The sequence below is a fragment of the Colobus angolensis genome, unplaced genomic scaffold (assembly GCF_000951035.1).
Source record: "Colobus angolensis palliatus isolate OR3802 unplaced genomic scaffold, Cang.pa_1.0 Scaffold176, whole genome shotgun sequence".
Classification (NCBI taxonomy): domain Eukaryota; kingdom Metazoa; phylum Chordata; class Mammalia; order Primates; family Cercopithecidae; genus Colobus; species Colobus angolensis.
In genome coordinates, this window is record NW_012114888.1 from 1,702,573 (window position 1) to 1,715,306 (window position 12,734).

Consider the following 12,734-nt stretch of genomic DNA (forward strand, 5'->3'; position numbering starts at 1 on the left):
AAATTATGCTTTTCAGAATGGGACTCAACAATGATGGGGGCAGTAAGAGGTGATAGGATCTTCAAGGGGTTCTGAAACAATTCTTTGTCTACCCTGTTTTGCTCTTCTTGGGGACTTTTGTTTGTTCCTGAGCACATATTTGAGGCAAAATGGAGGAGGTCTCCTAGTGGTCTTTCCCATGCCTCATACTAGACAGTCACACTGTCCCCAGCCTGTGAATGGCATATGGTGGGTACCAAAGCTAGTGCATGAAGGGTCTGTCTGGAGGACAGAAAGAGAGGCACGGGGGTTGCACGTTAACCATGGTGTGAGATTTGTTATATGGCCTCTGTTCTGCTTCTGCCCTGTGTTGAGCATCCACCATGGGGTTCTTCTACCTAAGCCTCCACTTCCTGTCTCCTGCACAAACTCCAAGACCCTCATATTAGATCTTGCCAACACCTCCCCAGCCTGGGGACAGCGTGACTTCTTCCGTTTTCTTCTGTTCCCACTCAGTGTCAATAAATTCATAGAGTGCAGACTGCAAAAGCACCACATTGGAAAGCTCAGTTTTATTCAATGTTCCATGATGGCCATATTACCAGCAACCTGATTCCTCCTGATTTCAAAATAGTTTCCACATGTATTAGTCAGGGTTCTCCAGATAAACAGAACTAATAGGATGTATAGATAGATAGATGGAGAGAGATTTACTATAAGAAATTGGCTTATGTGACCATAGAGACTGACGGTTCCTAAGATCTGCAGTTGGCAAGCTGAAGACTCTGGAGAGTCAATGGTATAGCTCTACTTCAAGGGCTGGCAGCCTTGACACCCAAGAAGAGCTGATGTTTCAGTGTGAGTCTGAAGGTAGGAAAAAAGCCAATGTCCCAGCTCAAATGCAGCCAGTCAGGCAGGAGGAGTTCCTTCTTATTAGGAAGTGGGTCAGCGTTTATTTTATTGAGGCCTTCGGCCGACTGGATGAGTCCCACACACATAATCTGCTTGACTCAGTCTACTGATCTCAATGTTAATCTCATTCAAAGTCATCTTCACAGAAACACTCAGAATAATGTCTGACTAAATAGCTGGGCATTCCACGGCCCAATCAAGTTGACACATAAAATTAACCATCACACCACACAACCTAAGCACAAAGCCAGAAGGTCTTATTACGTGGACGAGATAGCCAGGAACCAGTGATTCTTCTTTGCTCTATGTCTCTTATCTTGCAGAAGCCAACAGAGCGTTTGTTAGTGCTCAGAATTCACTTAGACAGCCTGAGGTACCCATGTAAAGGACCTAGTGGCCCAGGGAGTGTGAGAAGCAGCCTCAGCATCCCCATGAGAAGGTCGGCTCAAGCCCTCCCTCCTTGTCATGGCAGGGAGGTTGGGGTGAGCCTCTCTTTCCTCATCTTTGCTGAAGGTGAGCCACTCAGTCCTCAGAGGTGGCATCTTCTGCACAAAGGGGCTCAGCTAGATGTGTGTGGAGGGTCATGGCTGTGCTGGTTCGAATGAAGAAGGCTGATACTTGAGATGATAGTACAGGAGGGAACCAATGCAGAATATGATGATGGCACCAGCAAGGTGCTGAAGTTCCCAGGGCAGCATGTCCATGGGAGTGGGTGGGAGGCTGTCAGGTGGGAAGAGGATGCTGTATTATCAAAGTTGGCTTCTGTAATGGCTGAGGTTTGGTTATTCTTTACAATGGGAGATAGAAGAGGAACCTGACTTTCAACATGATCTCTCTGTATTATGAAGCAGGATATATATGGGAGCTTCTAAGAGAGAATACTTAGCTAGCCCGGGAGCTGGCAAAGAGCTGTCAGAGAAGGATGCAGGTGAGTTGGGCCCTGGCAGGGGGTGGACTGGCAAGGGTCATCCTGTCAGATCTTTAGGCCAGAGGTCGCAGCTAGGAACTTTCCTGAATTGTCACTGAGGATCACATCAAAGAGAATGAGAAAGGACAATGGGATGGAACCTTACAAGTAAACCTTGTTTAATTCATGTCTTACCATAAGCCACTGTGTTTTATGACAGTGTTTTGTCACACTTTAGACAGACCACAGCTTCTCCTTTTTCTCAAACTGAGATATGAGATGGGAATGAATTTCTCTCTCTCTCTCTCTGTCTCTGTCTCTCTCTTTCTCATCATCCCCTTCACATCCCCTTCCCATGGCCTTCACACTCACCTGCACCAGGTCTGGCGTGAGGCGCTTGGCCTGCAGCCATTTCTGGAACCTCTCTGTTTTCCGTAGGACACGCTCAATGCTGCAGGTCTTTGGGGCTGATGCAGAGGCACAGATTCTCCTGTCTGAGATTTCGTTTTGATATTTGCTGACCAGTCTAAAGATCTCCACAGGGCGCCAGATTTTGGAATCATCTGAGTAATTTGCAGGATAAGAAAGCAAGAAGTCGGGAGGCAGTCCGAGGTGGGAAGCCAGCCAGTTGTCAGACCTGTTGGAAGAATAGCCCTTTGAGGATTGGCCTGTGAGCTGGAGGCTCGCAGAGCCCAGGGACAGGGAGACAGGGGACAACAGCCCAACTGATCCATTTCTCCTACTTAGACTGAGGTGTTCGAAATTCTTTCTGTGAGAGGACTATTTTTGCTTCTTCAAACTTATGATAGTGTATATGTCATATCAGAAAAGGTGAGGAAGGTGTGAGTCACGCACAAACATTATCCTCTTCATACAACTGACACAGAAAGTCTAGCCATAGCTCTCTGAACTTTTACTCTGTAAAGATAGCAGCTTTACATACACTGACATTTTTGATTCCCCTAATTCCCAATTTCCACTTTACAAGGGTGGAAACTCAGGCTTATAGAGCTTAAGTACCTTGGCCAAGATCAAACAATACGTTGCTAGTCAGAGGTGTGGACCCCGGGCTGTCAGTCAGCAAACCCCAGTATCTCTCCCTTCCCCTACACTGGTTCCCCAAACTGCTTACCCTCTGACCAATGGCTGGGTCTTGGAACCACAGAGGTTCTTGAAGAGGCTCTTGGGTCTGCACTAGGGAGACCACTCTACCTCCATCCCCAACCCCAAGCAGTCCAATTAATGTTGTTTTCAGTCTAAAAATTTAAGTCTTCAGCACCAACAAAGTCGCAGGCAAGAGTGACTACTAAATGGTCATCAAATTAGAAGCTACCTGGGCTCCAGGAGGTGGGTGATTCTACATGATGGCCTGGCCAGTCCTTAATCCTCCTGGAAGAGAGGCATTGGCTTATTTATTTATTTATTTTGAGATGGAGACTCACTCTGTTGCCCAGACTGGAGTGCTAGGGCTCCATCTCAGCTCATTGCAACCTCTGTCTCCTGGATTCAAGCGATTCTCCTGCCTCAGCCTCCCCAGTAGCTGGGATTAGAGGTGCGTGCCACCACGCCCGGCTAATTTTTGTATTTTTAGTAGAGACAGAGTTTTACCATGTTGGCCAGGCTGGTCTTGAATTCCTGGCCTTATGTGATCCGCCTGCCTCGGCCTCCCAAAGTGTTGGGATTACAGGCGTGAGCCACTGTGCCTGGCAGGCTTTGGCCTGTTATCACCTGCCAGTTTCCTTGGCCCCACAGTTATATTTTCTCCATAGTCATTTCTCCAGCTGTGTGCTGATATTTCCGTTAGGGAAGAATGTTAAATCTCTTTTTGATTTATGTATGAAAAAATACTCAGAAAAAGTTTACCTTCATTATTATTAACAATTGAAGGTCATACTGCAAATGAAAATCAGGCAGCATACGACATGCTATGTATTTAATTTAAATAAGAATATTTAAATTCTTATTATTGGGCATTATTGGGTTACCCCATGATAATGAGTTTTGGATAATGCATTTTGGAAGAATTAGCATTTCCATTAGACCCAAACCCTAGATTGTGTTGTTTTTTTCTCTTACCTGACATGACTTTACCCTAAGAGATTGCAAGCTTTTCCTACTGTTTTGATGGCAAAGAAAGTCACACAAAAAAATTACAAGGGCAAAGAGGTCAAGGGACTTGTTCATGAAGCTGGACAGCCCAGGCCTCTGAATCCCTGAGTTATGCACTAGAGCTCCAGTCTCACATCTGGGAAGGTGCTCCAATGGAAACTGTCAGTGAGCAACTTCTGCAATGCAGGACAATGCAAATTGCATTGGAAGTAGGCACAAAGGATTCTGTACAAGAACATTGGCATCAATGTATTTAAAAAGATGAAACAGTGTAACGTTGTAATGAGTCCATTTTACTGGAAGTTTCAGGACAACTATGGGAAAAGATCCTTCCCTCTAGGTGGATAAGGAAGGCCCAGGACCCAGACACAGGCCTGTCAGCCTTTATCTTGCAGCTGCTCTTGCTCATGGAGTTTCAAACCCACCCCCACTCCCCACCTCCACCCCCAAGCCACCAAAGGGACTGGAGCTGGAAAGTTATCACTAGGTGGCTCTTTTAGATAATGATAATAGTAACACGCGTTTGTGAAACACTTAAGTGTGCCAGTCACTTTACTAAACACTTTATATGTACTGATTCATTTAATCCTTTCAATAAACCTACAAGGCTGATACTATTATTAACATATAGATGAGGAAACTGAGGCACAGAGTGATTACATCATTTGCCCAAGGTCACATGACCAGGAATTGCAGGAAGTGGCATTCAAGGCTCCAGAGCTTGCAGTGGGGACACCACTAGACTTCCATAGCCAACCCCAAGGAACCCCATTAATTTTTTTTTTTTTTGGAGACAGAGTCTTGCTCTGTCGCCCAGGCTAGAGTGCAACGGCATGATCTCAGCACTGCAACCTCCACCTCCTGGGTTTAAGTGATTCTCCTACCTCAGTCTCCTGAGTAGCTGGGATTACAGGCATCCGCCACCATACTCGGCTAATTTTTGTATTTTTAGTAGAGACAGGGTTTCACCATGTTGACCAGGCTGGACTCAAACTCCTGTCCTCAAGTGATCCGCCCACCTCAGCCTCCCAAAGTGCTGGGATTACAGGCGTGAGCCACTGCGCCTGGTCCCATTAATTTTAATCTTGTTTCTTTCACCACTTTGTGCTTGCTTATTCCTCTATCACCCATTTTATGAATTAGCTCATAGAAACAGATTAGTAACATTATTAGGGGTTATAGGCGGCAGGATCCTTGAAGATTATTTTGTCCCTTCCCCATCTTGTTTTGAGGATGAGAAAATTGAAAAGAGAATTGAAAGGGATGAGAAAATTGAACAGAGAAAATTGAAAGCAGAATACATATGTGACTTTTCTTTTCTTTTTTTTTTTTTTTTTTTTTTTTGAGACGGAGTCTCGCTCTGCTGCCCAGGCTGGAGTGCAGTGGCCGGATCTCAGCTCACTGCAAGCTCCGCCTCCCGGGTTCATGCCATTCTCCTGCCTCAGCCTCCCAAGTAGCTGGGACTACAGGCGCCCGCCACGTCGTCCGGCTAGTTTTTTGTATTTTTAGTAGAGACGGGGTTTCACCGTGTTAGCCAGGATGGTCTCGATCTCCTGACCTCGTGATCCGCCCGTCTCGGCCTCCCAAAGTGCTGGGATTACAGGCTTGAGCCACCGCGCCCGGCCTCATATGTGACTTTTCTGAAGACTCACAGACAGTTAGTGGTAGAGGAGGGCAGGTCTCAGGGCTCCTGTTCTCCCAATTGGTGGAGGTGGTATGGGAAGAGATTCCTTGCCCTGTGAGACAAGTTCATTGTCTTTTTTTTCTGTCCCTACCTCCTAAGGAGGCTCCGCTGAGACAACAGCACTGCCTTGGCAGATGACCTATAATGAGTGCCTGGGCAGGTTCAGTGATGGCTTGAGGCATTCCACAAGGACCAATAGAGACAAATAAACAGGATTGCAGGCTGCACTTCTACCCTCATTGAAAAATGGTAATAAATTTATTGCATTGAATGGGAAAAATGTGTATTCTTACAGTGTTGACTACCTGCTCTATTGAATAGAAGAATGTCAGTGAGAAAATGTCAGTGCTTTTTATTCACTAAAATGTTACTATCCTGGAATTTGGACAACCACAAAGCAGAGACAGCATTCTCATCTTCCTTCTAAATTGAGATCATGGGCCTGATTGAAGTGAGGCTGGCCAAGTTCCTGATTGTGTTGAAAGAGGGACAAGCAGAATTATAGCTTCTCAGAGCTGGAAAAAAGCATCAAGGCCATGTGGTCCAATCCCCCCACGTCCCTCAACATGGGGTGGGGGAGTGGGGGAGAGCGACAGTTTTGGAATTAGAATAAAATGCCCTCTTCCCGTGCATTCGTCTCATGCTTGAATCTGGTCTAACATGAAGTCGGTAGATACGCCTTTCTAAGTCGTTTTTCCTCCCTTCCCTCTTCTCATCCTATAGCTCCTCACTGAACCCTTAACCCATTTAGTGTCTTTCCAAAGCTCTTGGGCTACAGTTCATGCTCCTTAGTGCTTAGAGCTTAGTTCACAATGCTCTGCCTGCTGCATTGCCTGCTGCTCTTCTTACAAGTTTGCTTTGGTCTCACCAAACCACTGACTATCCTTGGATAAGCCACATTCTTTCAGGCCTCTGAGGTTCCAGTCACCTGTCATATGCTGACACCTTTGTCTGAGACCGTTTCTTCCTCTTTCTTGTCTGGAAAATCCCAATGTAGCCCTTTAAAATCCAGATGGATACCACCTCTTTGGAACTCTCCCTCATCCCCAAGTTGGGACCTTCCCACACACTCCCATGATACCCCATGTAAGACCTTTAAAAATATTTCCTATACTCTGTTTTAACCATTGATTTACTTCTTTGTCTCCCTAATAGAAAGTAAACTCCTTCAGAACAAAGATTTGACCTCTTTTAACTTTGCAACTCAGTGTTCAGTGGAGTACCAAGTTAGTGCTCAATACTCTACAGGTGGATGGATGGATAGGTATTTAGATGTATAGATAGATAAGTGAGTAGAGAGACATATGGAGGGCCGGATGGTGGGATGCACAGTGTGACGGTTGGGTGGAAAAATGCATGGAGGGCCACCTGGATGGATGGGTATATGGATGGTGGATGAATGGGTGCATGGATTCACATAAGGCTGACTGAACGTGCAGATGGATGCTTTTGCCATAAGCTCTTGAGCCCTGTATTTCCCAAGGCCCCTGAGTTGATGTGAAGGAGTGAGTTAAGACAATAATTATTATCAATTTCTGAGGGCAAGGAGACAGACGAGAGACAAGGGAGAAGGGAAGGCAAAATCAGGCCTGATGATTTAGTTATTTTACTGTGAGCCCTCCACTGCTCAGTTGGAAGTGTTTAAACATTTTTTTTAGACTTTGATAGTGGAGGTGGTATATCAGACCAAGTGTGCATAGTAAGGAAGGTGGGATTAAAGCATTAGCCCTGATAAGATCCTAGGAACTACTAGGAATTATTGTGATTAGAGGCACTGCCACTATTTACTCCCCACCCCACACCCCACATGCACAATACTGACCAACCAGATCATGGGAGAATCTTAGCAATTGGTGTGACTTCTCAGGGTTTCATATATAGGTATATTGTCAGTAGGAAGAGTACAGCAATCAGACTTACTCATTTTCCTAGCTTCCCTTAACTTTTTCATTCAGGATTTAAAAGTCAACATGGAATGCATGGGAAAATTGATACTGAAAACATTCATAATTTTAAAGGTCAGTGGTTGAGTATGGGAAGTATGTGATTCATCCTTAGCATACTTGCCAAAGGAAAGATAAAGGAAAAAAGGAGAGATGATGTTCATCTGCTTATCATGTGTATTCAGCATATCCAGCCAGCCTGGGAAACCCATCTATGATTTGTTGCTGAACAGATGCAAGCATTGTCCAATCCTTAGTGAGGACTAGGACCTGGCTATAGCATTTCAACCAAACAGCTGAGAGTTTTGGATGGGCTTTTTCCTAAGGTGTCATGGTGATCACTTTTTTTTTTTTTTTTTTGAGACAGAGTCTTGGTCTGTCACCCAAGCTGGAGTGCAGTGGCGTGATCTTGGCTCACTGCATCCTCCTGCTCCTGGGTTCAAGCAATTCTCCTGCCTCAGCCTCCTGAGTAGCTGGGACTACAGGTGTACGTCGCCACGCCTGGCTAATTTTTGTATTTTTAGTAGAGACGGGGTTTCACCATGTTGGCAGGATGGTCTTGATCTCCTGATCTTGTGATTTGCCTGCCTCGGACTCCCAAAGTGCTGGGATTACAGGTGTGAGCCACCGCACCCGGCTGGTAATCACTTTTTTGAAGTAGGAAAGTGTTTGGAGAGCAACAAGAACACAATAAACAAATACACCCTTAGAAAGAGAGGCAAAGGATGTGAACCTGTAGACAACTTAGCAAAGAAGAAATACAAATGGTCAATAAATCTGAAAAAAGGTTCAACTCAGAAGAAATTCAAACTAAAAAAAAAATTAAATATTTGTAAGTGTGCAAGAGGTGAGCTTTACAAGTAGAAGTCTCCATTTAGATATATATATCTCCTTCAATTTTGTCTTTTTGATCCAGAAATTTCACTTTTAGGAGTTTGTCATAAGGAATTCATCACTCATGTGCACAAAATATAGCTACAGGGATGTTTAACATAGAACTGTTTATAATACCAAAAAATGAAATAAAAAACTCTAGTTTCACAATGGTGGTTTTAATAAATTATAGTTAAATAATTAAATAAGTTATGCTTAAATAGTTAAATAAATTATGGTTGATTGATGCGATTGAATACCATGAAGCTGTTAAAAATCAAAGTGTGCAGAAGATCATTTAATAATGTGGAAAGATGTTCCTGATATATTGTTAAATAATACTTCCTGAAAAGTATACATGGCACGTTCACATTTTTGTCAAAACATTTCTTAATTCACACTTCGGAAAAGGGTGGCAAGGATATGCAACAAAATGTTGACTAAGGGGTGATCTCTTGGTGGAAGAATTATATGTGATTTCATTTTGTGCTTTCTTTAATCAATCTTTCCTGAAAATACTAAAATAAATAGGCACGACTTTCATAATAAGAAAAAGGGTATTTATATTGTAGAGAAAAGGACTCCAAACAGGACCACCTCCGCAGACCCACTGACTGCCTCTCTCTGCCTCTTTGTGCTGAGGATGACCATTCTCAATGTGCAGAGCTATAAACCCCAATCTGCCCTGCCTGGTGTTTTCCTGCTTGTATCTGCACACTTCCCTTTCACGGGCACATGGAAAATGAATTCTAAGGGAGATGAAGTAATATCCTGGACTCTAACGGAACACAAACCTATTTAGGGAAATGCTTTCTGATTTTGGCTAGCATCTGCCAAATGCTAGTAAGAAAACCTCCATTTATTGCCCTTTGGTGAACATGCAGTCACCCTAGAGCTCTTCCTCAGTTGAATCCTTAAATTTCTCTCCCTCCTTTTTAAAAATATGCCTGTCTCCTCATTGCCTGTCTCCAAGGAATCAGCACCCCTTCACCTGTGTTCTTGGTCCTCTTTATCTCATTTCCTAGGTGGAGAACCTTGAATTCACATTCAACATCTGCATATTTATTTCCTCTCGCATGGTGTTGGTCAACAGAATGACTCTACAGCTGAATCGACTTGTATCCTTCCTGTTCTACTTTGTTCCCAATGACTTGTGTCCTGGACTATGGGAACTGGTCTCACAGCCCCTGCCAACACCACCAGTCCGTCCTGTCCACTTTGCACGAGCTCTTCCTAAATCACAGGTCTCACATTGCCGCTCCCCAGCCTAACACTCTCACCATGGCCTGCAATAGAGATTCCTTAATGGATGGTCTTTCAAAAGTGCCTTTAAAACAGCTTAATAGGCCTTTAAAAAGGCTTAATATGCCTTTAAAAAGGCGTAATAGGAAAAGTCCACACCAACTCCATAAAATACCTCACAAAAGCAGTTTAACATTTCTGATTGGTATTTTCTATCTATTATTTCTATTTAGTAATTTGGTTGAGTAAGCAAAGATGTCTTTGATTAATACAGATTGCAAATAAAATAATTGTTAATTAATGCCTTTTGTTTGGTCACCAAATCTTACAAACATAAGTTAGGTCCTTTGAGGAGGATGGAGGAGAAAGGGCATATATATGACAAAGGGTCTTTGGTGCTAAAAAGACTGGAAACCATTGGTCCACAGGATTAAGGCCCCAATTCCTTGGCATGACAATTAAAGACCCCCCGCCCCACATACCCCTTCAACCTCCTCCTCTGTCATGCCTCCACATACACCCCATGCTCTAGCTAAGCACCTCTCACTTCTTCCCACACCTTTACTTAAGATGTTACTTCCACCTTCACCTCCCGTTACATTTCAGCTCATCCTTTAAAAGGCCTTACTTAGAATACCTTCTCCTGCCTTCTCCTGGGGAAGCCCTACCCCAGTTCCCATTTGGAATTAATGGAGCTCCTGTAGGTCCTTTACACTGCCCTGCATCAGACCAAGCTTTATTATTATTATTTATAACATGACCCCTCATCCTGACCGCCTAGAAGGCAATGACCGGAGTTATAGTTGCTGTCACCACAGTACCTGCTAGAATTTGGCCATGATAAAGGCTCATCGACTATGTGTTGATAGGCGTAAATTCCAAGTGTGATGCCATTCTTTGCTGAGAGCCATGTGCATTGCAATTTACTAAACTCCAGTTTTCCTCTGATCAAGGCAATCTCTCACAACAGAAAGCTCGTTCAGAAACTTTGGAGCAAACTGTCCTGGTTTGAATTCCACATCTGCCACTTAGGTGACCTTGTGCAAGTTACTTGATCTTTTTTAAAAAATAAATTTTATTGTGTATATTTAAAGTATACAACACGATGTTATAAGATACATATATATGGTGAAATGGGTCCCATCATCTCACAGAGTTACCCATTTCTCCCCACTGAAGTCACTTTATCTGGCTATGTCGCAGTTTACCACCTCAATAATGGGTGCACATCATTATCTCTCACAATGGTTTAAAATAGGTGTCACACTGTAGGCTTTCTATACATTTTATTTCCCACCCACTGTGAGAAATGAACTTGATAAACTCAACAGTCCCAGGCTACTCCATTCATAGGAAAGAGAACTTCAAGCTTTCACTCCAAAAAGAAATGTTGGATTTAGCATTTAGGGCTGGAATTTGGCTTCACATCTTGCCCTCCTACCCACCCCAACCTCAGACCATTACCACTCTGATTAAATGGATTTGTTTCAGCTCCCACCCATATTACATTCTGATTCCTTTTCAACAAATTCCTGGACATCTTCACAAGAAGGGAACAGAATTTTGTGATTCAGAGTTATTTGATTGATATTCTGACCTTATTTCTTCTTTAAAGAACTTCTTGCAAATAGATGTCCCGATGCAGGCATTGCATTTATCAAGACCGAGGAAAGTCCTTCCAAAATTGTAGCTGGTTCTGACTTGGGACACCAGAGAAGAAGGGGAAGAAGCTGGCAAGGAGGAAGAACAGCTCAGGGCTGAGACCCACAGCAGCAGGGCCAGCCAGCCGGGGCGGAGGGCGGCAGCCTCAGGCCCCAGCTGGGGCTCCATCTTGGGCTCTGGACTCCAGCTGCAGCCGCTGGCTGCCCACTCGGGGCTGTACAGAGGCAGGGCTTGGCCAAAGAGGAAGCTGTCAGAGGGGGCTGGCTTCTGGGTGCTGACCCCATCCCAGTCTCGCAGGTTTCTCTTTGAGGATGCTGAGGTGCTTGGGGCTAATGAGGCTGGGGAGGAGGTGAGGAAGTCAGTGGAGGATGCTGATAACGCTGTTTCCAGAGTTACTCTTCCTCTGCCGGGGGTGGCTGCTTCAGGCTGGGGAGGGGCTCACTAGCAGATTTCGGGAAGGACAATTGTCAGGCCTTCCCTGTGTGGTCCTTTTGACAAATACAGGATATCCCGGCGGGGCAGGAAAGGTTCATGCAGGATGTGTGTCCAACCTGCGTTCCACCTGGGAGTTTCAAAGGATCCTGAAAGCCTCCACCCTCCACTGTTTTAATCCCGGGTTTATCTGTCCCTATGGATTACACGTGCACCTCAATTTTTGACCCCTCTGTGCTAGGTCATTTGTCCTGCCCCTTAATCAGCCCTACTTCCCTCACTTTTACCATATTTGCCTGTGAAATAACTAGAGGTTAGTTTGCTTGCCATTAACTGGCACATTTAGCACTGATTTGAAAGGCAAAGGCTTTTTGCTGCTTAGGGAAGAGAAAACCTCAGGTTAGTCCATCTTCTCTTGCTGGTCTGAGAACAAGAGACCGGAAAGAAACCGGTGGCCTCTGTAGCATGATGAGGGGAGCATCAGAAAGAGCCCTCTGACTGCATCCAGCTGTGTTTATCCCTCTCCCACAGACCTGAAAGCTTCTCTTCCTTTACCAACTTGCTTCACTTCTCGGTGGCTTGGCCGGATTTGGTAGGATTTAACTGCCCCAGGATTGCCTTCCTCCGGATACCAAGATAAGCTCCACAGCATGGAGTAGATGGGAGTGCTAATTTGGGAATAGAGAGAACCTCTGAGAACCAAATCAGGGAAGTCAGGTTGCCTCACATTCTGTGAGAGGGTGGAGGTGGGGAGCAGGGCACAGTTTGAAAATATGAGAAAGTGCGTAAGAAGATGGGGCTGGGGGTGAGGAAAAGGGAGGTGAGAAGGAGTGGGGATTGCCTCCAGACACTTGACAAGTTTTGCTAAACATTGGTGGGAAGAGCAGGTAAAGGCAGTTTTCTGAAGATAAAGCACGTGCTTATTAGCATCTATATAGCCTCCTCAGTAAAATGTCTGGTCATGTTTGCTGTTTATTGGTGGGTTTTGACA

The 12,734-nt window shown here is 44.6% G+C and overlaps 1 protein-coding gene across 2 annotated transcripts in view; it reads right to left on the minus strand.

The window, feature by feature from the left end:
- LOC105509444 (chromosome unknown open reading frame, human CXorf36) overlaps positions 1–11,598 on the minus strand; it is a 50,171-nt gene extending 38,573 nt beyond the window's left edge. For both annotated transcript variants that reach the window (XM_011938670.1, XM_011938671.1), the window contains exons 1-2: positions 11,247–11,598; positions 2,171–2,435 (exon numbers count right to left, since the gene is read on the minus strand). In XM_011938670.1, coding sequence (XP_011794060.1) covers positions 2,171–2,435; positions 11,247–11,479 — 498 coding nt within the window. In that variant the 5' untranslated portion in view covers positions 11,480–11,598. The remainder of the gene's footprint in view (positions 1–2,170; positions 2,436–11,246) is intronic.
- Positions 11,599–12,734: the final 1,136 nt, after the last annotated feature.